General features: G+C 49.1%; 1 protein-coding gene across 4 annotated transcripts in view; it reads left to right on the top strand.

The window, feature by feature from the left end:
- The window catches only part of PACS1 (phosphofurin acidic cluster sorting protein 1), a 104,273-nt gene that overhangs the window by 47,775 nt on the left and 44,084 nt on the right, over positions 1-12,414 (top strand). For all 4 annotated transcript variants that reach the window (XM_073351604.1, XM_073351606.1, XM_073351603.1 and 1 more), the window contains exon 2: positions 8,765-8,852. In XM_073351604.1, the coding sequence (XP_073207705.1) occupies positions 8,765-8,852 (88 nt within the window). The remainder of the gene's footprint in view (positions 1-8,764; positions 8,853-12,414) is intronic.

The following is a 12,414-nucleotide window of genomic DNA, read 5'->3' as shown; positions in this document are numbered from 1 at the left end:
ATCTTCTCTTTGAGCATTTGAAGTCTCTCACTCCAAGGCATTTTCTCCAGCCCTGGAGTCAGACGTTTCCATGCCTCCTTTCTACACCACCTCCAAATTTTTCAACATCTGTTTTAAGATGTGACCCCCCTGAATTGGACAGGCTGTTCCAGGGCAAGTCTCCCCAGTGCTGTATATGGAGGTGAAATCCTCTCCCTGCTCCTACCCACAACCCCTTTGTTTACACAATCAAGGGTTACATTAGCCCTTTTTGCCAAGTGTGGCACTGGGAGCTCCTGATCAATTATTTGCGCACTATCACCCCTGAATCCTGTCCAGAATCACTGCTCTCCACGATACAGGCCCCGCTCTGTAGGCATGGCCTGTATTCCTTGTTCCTAGATGTGTGACCTTGCATTTGGCTCTATTAAATACCAAGCAGAAAACCAATTGGCCAGAGCAGTTCAAAGGCTGCCATTAGGGGAAGTCCTGACCAAAGAGGTGCCTGGGGATATTTTGACTCCACCACACCACCTGCTACTTACGCAAAGTGACTCCTTTAGCTCCAGGGTAGGGGCTGGTGCTGAAGGTCTGGGGTTCAGTCCTGCGGGAGGTAAACAGGCCCAGTGTGTTACACAAACAAGCTGGGGAGGAACTATTCCCATGCCTCCAAGCACCGAAGAACTGCAATGATCAAGTGTCTCTAGGCTAAGCTTCTCTAATATTTTATTGTGCAAACAGCAGTGTAACTTTCATTCTGAGGTCTTGGAGAGCTTGATGAACAGCAATTGCTCCAGCCTGGCAGCGCGCCTATGAGATGGACATTACCCAGCTGAAAGATGGGGAAACTGAGGCACGAGTGGGACTTTCAAAGAGCCCAAGAGTGAAAATCCCAGCTGCAGTGACTTCCCCATGGTCATACAGAACGTCAGTAGCAAAGATAGAAATAGAACCCAGGCATCCAGCCCCTCAGTCCTCTGCTGCCACCATTAAGTTATAAGGAGAAGGAGGCCATGTTTCATGGCTAAAGCAATGGAGTGGGTAGTAAGGGCTGTGTTGCATTCCCAGCTCTGTCACAGACCTAGGGAAGCTGCTTAACCCCTGAGACCAGCTTCCCTAGGTTGTTTGGAGACAACCCCTGCCTCCCAGGGATGCTGAGTTCCTCAGTGCCATAAAACTTTAAGTTCAAGGAGCTGGGGTGAGAGGAGAGGTGGTGGTGGTGGACAAAGCTGGTAAAGAGCTGGTAAAGAGCTAAGTGCATTATCCTCATGACCTGCATTCCAACTCTGGTAGCTTTCAGGGGGGTTGTTCATGGGAACCAAGTGCAGAACAATCCCATACAGGCCTGCTGTCTCATTCCTGACCCGAGTGACTAAGTTGTGAAAGCTTCAGTGACGCTGCCTGGAACTCTTTCAGGAACTCCGTAGTGATAGTTTTCTGCCTGACAAAGCTGTATGGTTTCCCAAAAGATTTCACAATGATGGATTCCTGCAGCAGCCCCCGGTACATCAGAAACTCCTGGGTTTGCAACATATCATAGATCTTCCTTTGGAAGTTGTGGCTCTTACTATATGTAATCCTTTTCCCTTTTCCCCTGTGGCACATGTGAGGAAAGTGAGGTTATTACTCCAGGATGGTTTCTAAACTTAGTGGGATGGGGAGAGGATTCTGAACGATCACAATTCACGTTTGCAGTCCTGGTCAATCACCTACCTTCCTGGCTGATGTGGGGTGGCTTAGGCTAAAGAAGTGTAATGCAGGAGGTGGCCTGGATTATGTCACCTGAGTAGTAATTTTCCCTGAACTTGCAATCATGTCTTGTAAGTGACCTGTAACTTCCTCCATGGTAATCTTAGGTATCTCTTGGCATTGTGGCAAGAAAATTCTTGCTGTGTCTAAACAGCTTCAGAACTCCTAGATTTTTGTTTATCTGGGAATAGATGTGGGCATGGCTTAGAGACTGGTAGATGATCTTCACTTGGAGAGGAGATGAAAATCAGGTGTCCATGCTGAACTAGTTAGATCTACCTTCAGTACTATTGATCATAAGGCGGCGGTGACTCTTGTAGACCTGTTGCAATAGATGAGCCTGCTTTGGCTACTCCTTTCCATCCGAGGGTATTTTTGGAACACGGTTCTTTCTCTCTGAGGGTGTAGTCATGAAAGGCTGTCAAAAAATCCCAACTACCTCCCCCATTGCTCAGTGTATATATGGGATGTGAAGAATGTGTTCGATATTTGTAGTATTTTTATGAAAATTATGTCCTTGTTTGTTTGCTCTTGTGTTGGGGGTTATGGGATCAAGAAGGGTAAATTCCAGCAGATGCTGAAAGCTTGTCAACCCAGGGAAATAGCCCACAATAGCTGTTGTGCACTAGCTTCCCAAGTGAACATTCTTATTCCACACTCATGCCTTGTGTGGTTAGTGGATTAAGCTAAAGTGCACAAAGGCATTTGTAGTGCGGAATAAGAGTGTCCACACAGGGAGTTAGTGTGAAATAGCTCTTATGCTCCAGATTCATACCCTAGCTATTCCACACAAATGCCTCATATAGACAGACACTAGCAAGCACATAGGCAGATGAGACTAACAATTCTAATTCCCACCTATTCACTGGTAGTTACAGAACAAAACAGAGAACCTACTGCTGTGAAGTCCAACCTTGACCTCACGGTGAATAACCCAGTTTGGACCAGGCCCAGGAACCCAGGGATGAAAAAGGAATTTTGAAATGACATTTATGAATGGGATTCTATGACAGGGTTGGCTGCGACAGCAGGGGACTGGACTTGGTCACCCAGAAGGGCCCTTGCAGTTGTGTGTCCTACACGCCTATGAATGACAGTCTGCCTTGTTTCTCTCAGCGTAAGTTTCTGTGAATCAATAAATCATACTTAGGTTTGATGAAGCTATCCTGAGTCACTGCTGATTCTTACTGGTCACAAGCTCCCATTGAGAAGTCTACAGCCAGACCCAAAGCCAGTTGGTCCGGTTGAGGTAATATGGTTGGTAAACAGGGGGTGTTGTAGCCTGGTGATCTTCTCTAAAGTGAAGTGAAACTCATGGTTCCATTCCAGGAGACGTGCAGGTAGAAGCACTTGAAAGACATGGAGAGAGCAAGATTGAGATCCCAGGGGCAGCTCGTTCCAAACTGCAATGTGGGGCTGATAGGGGGCCGAACTTTAATGGCAGCTGGGCAACTCTGAAAAACAGGCCACTTCTGAGCTGGCTAACTAGAGAAACCCAAGTCTGAAGATTTTATCCTTTGCTTCTGAAAATAAGAACAATGCGCTCTCCCCCCACCCCTCAAATCCTGCCTGATCTGTTTGGGGACAGCACTGATCGTTCTTCTGACTAAGACATCTTCTGTTAACTCTCCATATGCTGGGAGCTCACAGACAGTATTAGGTAATGGTTGGGATGCATCTGCTCAACCTTATCTCCTGTGACAAAGTTCCTCCTCTGCCTTGGTGGGTCCTGCGCTTATTGGCGGATTTTCTCACCTCAGAGGTTCATGGCAGCCCTCAGTTTGGCCACTTTTGTGGCTCAAATCTGCCGTTCACTCAGTTAGCCTCATCACTGGCCAGCATGGGGAAAGGAAGAACAACAATCCCCACAGTCTCTGCTGATCCACCTAGTGGATCGGGGAACAGGCCAGAGACCATCCCCTCTGGTGGAACCCACGGTCCAGTTCAACTCCTCCAGTATCAGGGAGGGAGTTGGGGGGATGGAGGGATGGGGGAACCCAGGCCCGCTCTCTACTCCGGGTTCCAGCCCAGGGCCCTGTGGATTTCAGCTGTCTACAGTGGCTCCTGTAACAGCTGTGCGACAGCTACAACTCCCTGGGCTACTTCCCCACGGCCTCCTCCCAACACCTTCTTTATTCTCTCCACAGGACCTTCCTCCTGATGTTTGATAATGCTTGTACTTCTCAGTCTTCCAGTAGTACGCCTTCTCACTCTCAGCCCTCTTGCTCCCAGCTCCTCGCACGCACCACAAACTGAAGTGAGCTCCTTTTAAAATCCAGGTGTCCTGATTAGCCTGCCTTAATTGATTCTAGCAGCTTCTTGATTGGCTGCAGGTGTTCTAATCAGCCTGTCTGCCTTAATTGTTTCCAGAAAGTTCCTGATTGTTCTGGAACCTTCCCTGTTACCTTACCCAGGGAAAAGGGACCTACTTAACCTGGGGCTAATATATCTGCCTTCGATGAGCAGATTGTTACAGCTTCATGTACTGCTATCTATCGGAGAAGTTCTTCTTTGTGCAATCTATCCTTAATAGTAGGTGAGGGGGAAGAAGAGAAGTTACAACTGTTAAAAAACTGTGTGTTGTGGGGAACATTCAGTGGTTCCTAATTGTACAATTTTGTTTGAAATGAAATAGTGTGTTTTTTAGCCATCATGGTTGTAGAAATAAATATACAAAAATATGAAAAAATCACTCTGCTGTAGCCATCTGGCCCAACCCTGTCACACTCCCTTTTAACAGAGGTTTTTGCCTGGGAATTGCCTGTGTTTTTTAACGTTTCTCAGAGCATGTGGAAACCCATACAACAGCAGTTCCCATGTAAGTGAAGAATGTATGTAACTGTACTGAGCATTTGTGAGGTTCCATGTTATGCAAAAAGGCTGCCGGTTTGGAGTTCCCTTGTGCTGGCCTCTTATCTGTCACAGCAGCTGTGCAGATAACAATAGATATTCCTACATTGGGCTCCACTTAGCTCCTGTGGCTCTAAAAAGATCACACTGCTTGAAAGACAAAGTTGTTTTGGAAGTAGAAGCAGCATTATGTTTCCTCAGTCAGCACCTGATGTGTTTGCTGTAAGCTGGCAGCAGGTCCTTACCCAGTTTCTCTCACCTTCACAATAAAGCTATGCCTCCCTGAACCCCCTGCACTTACCTGTCTCCTTCCTGAGCTGTGGCATGTGCTACTGTTACAGTTGCAGTCATCTGTGCAGATGAACAGTGAGTCATGGATGACCTACCATGTGCCTGGTAGTACACAGGCTGCATCTCAAGAGGCTTCTCTTTGCAATTAACCAATTCTGGTGCCACCTGCCTTTTATTCCTCTTCTGCTTCTTTATTTCCAACTGCTAGAGATTGTCCTGGGCTTGATGGGATGTAAAGTACGGGACTGCTCTTGGGAAATCTGAGTTCAGTTCTTGGCTCTGCTATAGATTAGGGCCCTGGGGCAGATCTCCCCTAAATTCCCAGCTGTGGTGACCCCCACCTTTCTTAATAGAACATGGTGACCTGTTACATGTTCATCTGGTCTGGCCTCCTTAGTTTGTCCATAAATAGCACAGACCTAACCTTCTAAACTAGTCCTAGCAAAAAGTTAGAGTGGTGTTGGCTCTGACGTCAGGTCAAAGATTGATCAGGAGAGAACTTGGAGGCTTCATGCCGCTGAGAGTTGGGTCAGTGAGCTCGGCAAAGAGGCGATGGTTCCCTTTTTTATGGTGTGGGTGCAGGTTAACACCTATTGCGTTAAAGAGGGCAAGGTGCTCAGCTCCAGTGGTGATGGGGGTCAGACAGCTGTGAGGCCTCAACCTGGGTTTCACGTCTGTTTGAACTCGGCCCTGAAAGAGTCCTAGGTGGAACCATCTGCCCTGCAAACTCTTTTTTGTCGTCCTGACTCTTTTTTTTTCCCTTTCCTCCTTTTTTGTCGTGCTGCTGGCTTCCTGTCTAATAGCAGTGCTTCGAGTGGGCTTCTATTGCAGTGACGTAGCCTGGAGAGAGAAGGTGGTGGTGTGAGGGACTCTGGAAAGCATCTGTTTCTTCCTTCTAGCCTTCTGTTTCCCCTTCATCTCTGAAAGAGGAAGGTGCTGCCTTCGGTGCATCCTGGGACTTCATTACTCCTCGAGTATGGATATGAGGAGTTAGTAAAGTAGTCACTAAAACCTGCAAATGAGAACTTGGATCTGATAGAAATCTAAGGATGCACAGCTACAAAACCATGGCATTTACGTTACCATGGTCTAGTGCCTGAGCCACTGGCTTGGTCTTGAGCAATAGGGATTCATCCTGAAGTATTTGAGCATCTTGTCTCTGTGGGGTGGGGAAGTCTTGTTACTCCCATTTTACAGATGGGGAAACAGAGGCATGGAGGGGAAGTGATTTGCTCAAGCTCGCCCAGCGGCAGAGCGGGGACTAGAACCAGACCTCCTAGCTTCTCGTCAAGTGCCTTACTTAACACAAGATCCCCGAAGCTACTCAGGCGCCAGCCAACCCAGATGATTTCCCTGTTGCCTAGAGATGAGAAGGACGCTTCCTCCATATCACCATTTATTGATGCCACACAGGCCCCTGTGCTTTACTTTAGGAAGATAGCATTTCCGGCACGGGGTTTTCCTCTTGCTCTGGCCACTGCTCCCAGAGTATTCACCAAGGGCTTGCCATGAAAGGAACCTTGGCAGGAAGGCATCCCCATCTACTGCTTCTTGGGCTGCCACAGTGGGGGACCACTGAGAGACAGCAGTGGCAGACGCTCCCCAACGGTTTCACATGGAGGAGTTACTGCTGTGTCCTGATCAGAAGAGTCTGCCAGCCACGCACACAGTTCTGCTCCTGGGAGCAAACAGGGATGGTGCCTGTCTGACTAACGGCACTGCTCTGAGATCGGCACTTCCAGCGCTCCCCGGCAGGAGGGGCCTTTCTGCAGTCACCTCTCTGGTGGCTGAGGAGTGATGCCTTTTCATATGCAAGCTGGAGAGCACTCGCTGGCGCCCCCAAAGGTTGTAGCGTCCATCTGAGGGGGGTGCTCAGTCCTGGGGCTTGGTCCTTGGAGAGGAGGCAGGGTAGAGGTGGATGGAGCCCAAGGCCCAGCTTTCCCTCCATGAGCAAGGGGCATTGTGGAGTGAAGAGTTCCATTTACCATGTGCTAATTGGACAGCTGGGAAGGAGGCTTTCCTGCCTCCAGGGGGAGGTGCAACTGTACCTGTCCTGTGCAGAAAGATCCCTGCGGTTATTCACTATCCTTAGCACAGAAGGCAGCTCTCTGGCAGTGTCAGTCCATCTCAGCCCCTGGCACCTGGATCTGGTCCCCACAGCTCTCAGGGAACATGCATTTGCACCACGAAGGGAGTGTCTCTTTATCTCCCCTCCCCTACGTTTGGAGTCTTCATTGCTCTCTCTGCCCCTAGAATTGGGGCTGTGAACACTATAACCCGTTTCCCAAAGAGGTCCTTTGTCCAGAGCCAGCCCTCAAGATTGACCCTAAGCTGTCCTGCCATTTGATAGCCTTCTCCAACGAGAATCAAAGGGAGAGAGAACCTCCTAGCCTGTCATTTTCAAATGGCTGATGTGTGTCTCTGGGGTCTACCCAGTGGAAAGGTTATGTGGCTAATGTCAGAGCTCACTGCCAGGGGACAGTGGTGGCCACTTTGAAGGACAATCGCATGTGTCCTAGTGGGAGATCTACTAGGAGTTTTCTCCCTTTGCTCCAATCTCTGGTCCCTCCAGTACAGAGAATGCAGTTAGTGGAATTTTCAGAGCACCCAAGTGATGTTCTCTTGAAATGGGATTTGTGCTCCTAAGTCCCTTTGGCACAAATGAAAACGCCGCTCAGTCTCTGTCTGTAGGTAGTCTCCCTGCCCAGGTCCATACTGCCATCAGGGTCCCACAGGAATGGATCTTAGGACTTTAATAGGAGGGAAAAGAGGAGAGCGTATCTGAGCTATCTGAAGGATTCCTTTCTCTGCATAATGAGGTCCACAGACCCAGAATGTTGCTACAGGAGCTGGTGCAGGGTTTGGCTCAGTGGAGAAACGTGCCTGTTTCTGTTGAGCTCTGCAGTACGTAGCAGTCTTGAGTTTTTCTGGAAGCAGATTGTGAGGATTTTGTCAGTCAGCCAAGCAGGTAACTTCCACAGAGCAGGAAGGTCCTTGGGGCCTGGGCTGTACCCCTTCCTGGCAGTGACTGGCAGGTCAGGTTTCCCCCCAAACCTGCAGACCCACTATAATGTGGGTGTGGAGCTGGTTGCTCAGTGAAAGGAGATGTCCCGACTTTTCTGGGACAGATCAGGCTGTTGGTAAAGTACAAAGTGTCTCTCACAATGGGCGTCCTTTGAAATCTATTTTCAAAGATCCTTTAATGTGTGGCCTGCACTTCACCACTCCCTGCTCATGACAGCACACAGACCGTGCAAACCAGTGAAAATCACTGGTAGCCAAAACCCCCATTACCCAAAGGTTTGGCATGGCCCCCCCCCGAGACCTGGCTCTGGATAATCAGAGCTTTACCTGTGTGTTGACCTATATGCCTTCCGTGCATTTAGTGCAGTCCATAGATGTTATGGCCAGAAGGCCTGTTCTTTTCTAATCTGATCTCCTACCTATCACAGTCCATAGCACCTTACCCGGTAACTTCTACATCAAGCCCAGAACTGCCAGAGGCTCAGACTGAACGGAACAGGTTTGAGTTGCCGTCAAAGATCATAAGTTCAAAGCAGGTCAGCTGCAGTGTGGCTTGACTCCCACATGAGCTTCCTTTCCCTTTCCCTGAGCGCTGTTTGTATTGCAAGAGGCTGGATGGGCCAGGCACATAGCTGGGAAAATATTTGCACGACAGAAATGCACAAGAGCATGTAGACAGCCTTGGGGAGTGTCTATTCCAACCTGCTTGTAGCGCAAAGCTCTGAAGAGCTGCCTGATGGAATAGAAAGCCATGAGTGGATTGCATCTGTTACAACCTCTGATTCCCTGTTTAGCTTCAGGAATGCTTCATCTCTTCCTGCATCTCCCAGCTGCTCCGTCCTGTTTCTGACAGTTTCTCTTCTCCTGACAGGTTGTTCAGCTTGACCCTGAAGAAGCTTATCATGTTGAAGGAGATGGACAAGGACCTAAACTCGGTGGTGATCGCTGTGAAGCTGCAGGTCAGTGTGCCCAGTCAGCAGCTGAAGGTGGTGTGTTTTGCATGTGGGAGCAGGGTGGAGGGGTTCCAAGCTAACTAGTCACTGCTGCTGCCTGCCTGGTCTCCTGCTGACTTTTTCCCTGCCTGGTGCCTCAGTTTCCCTATCTGAAAATGAGGCTATGCCCACCTGTGTAAAGCACACTGCGATTGACGGATGAAGAGCTCTATGTAAGAGCTAAAAGATAGGTATAATTTAGGGGAAATCTCTAACATGCGAGGTCCTTGCCCTCCAGGCAATCTCTCCTCCCTCAGAACAGGAAAGTGCTGACAAGGGACTGCTACAATGAGGTGGGCTGTGTGTGGGTGGTGGTGGTGGTAGGGGTCCGCGAGGGAGAGGGGGGGAATCAAAGCAGCAGGGGATGAGGGTGAGTTGACATTATTCAAGCAGTGAGGAGCAGCCCAGCAGGGCAAGGATATAAATCAAACCGGAATGTTTAAAGAGCAATTTTCTCTAAGGTATCATGAAAGAGGCAGGTCTTAGGAGGGACTTGACTGATGGGCAGAGGAATGGCCTAGGTGAGGAGCCCCATGCAGACGTGGTGTGTGTGGGGGAGGGGAAGTGGCCAGACAGGCTGTTGAGTGGAGAGGACAGGTGGGTGGGGAGCAGAGTGAGCAGTGTTTTGCAGTCAAAGGTAGTGGTGGAGAAAGGGGAGCCAGTGACAGGGTCAGATCAGGCTCGTGATCTTAGCAGATGCGCTTTTCCTCGTGTGGAGTGGGACATGGGGCGTGTCAGAGAGCCCAGAAGGGAGCGGGTTACAGCAGCCAAGCCAGAAAATGAAGACCTGGGCAGGATCATTCTCTGTAGAGAGTCTGGAGCCGAGAGGTGATCTGGGGAAACAAGCAAGCAACAAGATTTTCTCTGTGCACCCAGCCCTTGGACAAGAGGGAGGCGTGGGACACTGGTGGTGTTGGGGAACGCTAGGAGGTCAGTGTTGTCCCTGCTCCAGTTAGGTGAATGCTGTTACAGATGTAACTTGTTGTGGTCTTTCTGGTAATCCTCTTGAATTGGGCGCATGAGGAATGAACATTGGCCCGTCCACTGCTTACTGATCTGCTAACGTAATGTAAGCCCTGCATCATCAATAAATGTTTAATCCAAGCTGTCGTTGTGCATCTTTCTCTGCCAGTTTCGATGTCTGCAGCTGTATGTCAGGTGATGCCCGGGAGCTCTTCTTTCCCACTCCCCTGTAATGAGTCTCGCTAAAAGTGGTTGCTCTTGCCTACCGTTCAGGTTGTCAGCTTTGCAAGAGATCATTGGCGTGCTTGACACACATTCCCTACCGCTATCTCTCTCCCCCGTTGTCTGAGAGAGCCAGCATGATCCAGATCTCCGGCTGTGATGCCATGTGGGGATTCCCTGCAGAACTTGGAGAGGAGGTTGAGGGCTGAATCACTTTTGGTTAATCTGTGCAGCTGCTTTCTGTGTTTGAAAGGGCATGAAGAAATTAACCCCTCCTTTCAGGAGCTCAGGGGGTTTAATTCAGGCAGTGTCACTATGTCTGCAGCCCTTTAGCTAGGATACTTGGATGGTTAATTATCCGGGGGGGAAAGGGATACCCTCAGAATTTCCACCACACATTACACTCTGGACACTTGAGCCATCAGAACGAGAATCCATTCACAATATATTGTCCAGATCTTCAAAATCGAACTTTCCCGCTTCTAACGTTGGTGTTGCTGTCATTAGGGCCCAGAGTTAACATTTTAGTCTGAGAAAGTGGGGCAAAGTCTCACCTCCTGTAGGCTCTTGCCAGGCTTGTGCAGCTTGGACTGTTCTGACTCATGCTGGGTTCACCTCTGAAAGTAGCCTGCAGCTATAAGAACTGGACATTCTGGGTTCTGTTCCCACTTCAGATCCTGCTCTCTGAGGCCTTCAGCAGGTCATTTATCTCACCTTTTTTTTTGCCTTACCTTCCCCATCTGTCAAGGGGGCTCCTGACTGCCACCCTTTGCAAAGTGCTCTGAAATCTTGGGTGCAAAGCCTGTAGAACTACAGCCGAACTAAAAACTGTGTCTGCAGCTTTATTGGCCAAGCCCAGTGAGGTCTTACGCCCAAATCAATCACACTTCTCTGTTGGCCTGCTTTGCGATAGCTTTTGAATGCTACATCCAATAGATTCCAAAATTCCAGGGAGTGTTCTAGGCATCCATGGACAGCACCCTTTGATTTTGTGAAAATCAGTAAAACCGATTGGAGGAAAAGGGAGACACACAGTGCTGCTGGCCGGGGTTGTAAATGCCAGTAAGGAAGAGGAATTGTTCAGGATGGCCTTAAAAAGCACATATGGTGCATTCTTTTACATGCTAAGGTCTGCAGAGCCATTCCAGTGGATATGCCAGCCTGCTTCAGCTCGGGGCAGACCCAGCCTGAGAGTCACTGGCTGCAGCACCCCCTCCAGTTTTCTCTGCCTCCCCAGTGGCAATCCTGACCCCTCCCTGCTGCTGAGCTCTGCTGAGGGAAACCCCAAACGAGCAGAGCAGGGCCTTGTCTGAAATAACTAAATACGTTCCTGAAGGAGGCTTGACTTCAGAGCATTCCCATTTTCCCATCCCCAGACAATTCTCTTGTTTTGCAGATGCGTGGCAGTCTTTTCCCTTTGCTCTGACGTGTGCTCCCAGGGTCTCTCTCCAGGATCATGGCAGCAGTAAAACTGTCTTTAGGGAAGAAGGAAATTCACTTAATCTGTTCCTGGACAACTTTTCTGATCGGGTTCTGTACAGAGAGAAAGCTGAAGCAAACACATGAGTGGTATGGTTCCTGGAGTAGCTTGGCTTCAGGACAAACACAGACACATGGTGCCTGGAAAGTCGATCATAAGCTAGGGCTTGGGACCAATACTAGCTGGTATGAGGACTCCTCTCAGAAGAAGATGATGGCCATAAAGAAAACAAGTGGTGTGCCAGAGAAATTATCCAATTCTTATTGGAGCCTATGGAGAATTCTGATCTTCCAGACAGGCATGCTTCAGTGATCCTGACTTCCTCTGAGTCCTTTGTAGTAATTCTGGGTATCCCCTCTACATCTTGCCCTGTCACATCCATTGGCAGAGATCTAGCTCCAAGTGTATATTCTATCCCCCACCCCCACAGCTGGAGAACGCAGAGAATCAGATTTTTTTAAGAGATCTTCTTCATTCAGTTCAGGGAATGGGAACCAGAATGAGAGTACCACATCCACCAGCGGGACCAGAGAGATTCATTGAGGTCTCGGAGCTTCCATGGATAACAGACCTGTTCTGGTCATGACAGTCAGCGTGTGTGATTGTGTTTTTCCTAGTGTGTATGGAAACCCTAGCAGCCCTTCCCCAGAGAGAAACTCTCCTGTCCTGGGCAGAGCAAAGTTGGTATCTCTATGTACGTTGCCCACCAAGGTGGAGATGAACACCAAGACTTTCGCAGCGGAAGTCGGATTAGCAGAGTAACTCCTACACCCAGAAATATCTCTAGTTGTAAACCAGTTTGGTGGGCTGGTGATCAACTGCCTTGCATCTGGAAACTGTAAAAAAGTGCCCTGTAGCCTCTCT

This window comes from Lepidochelys kempii, chromosome 7, assembly GCF_965140265.1.
Source record: "Lepidochelys kempii isolate rLepKem1 chromosome 7, rLepKem1.hap2, whole genome shotgun sequence".
NCBI lineage: Eukaryota > Metazoa > Chordata > Testudines > Cheloniidae > Lepidochelys > Lepidochelys kempii.
This window is presented reverse-complemented; position numbering and strand designations above follow the sequence as displayed.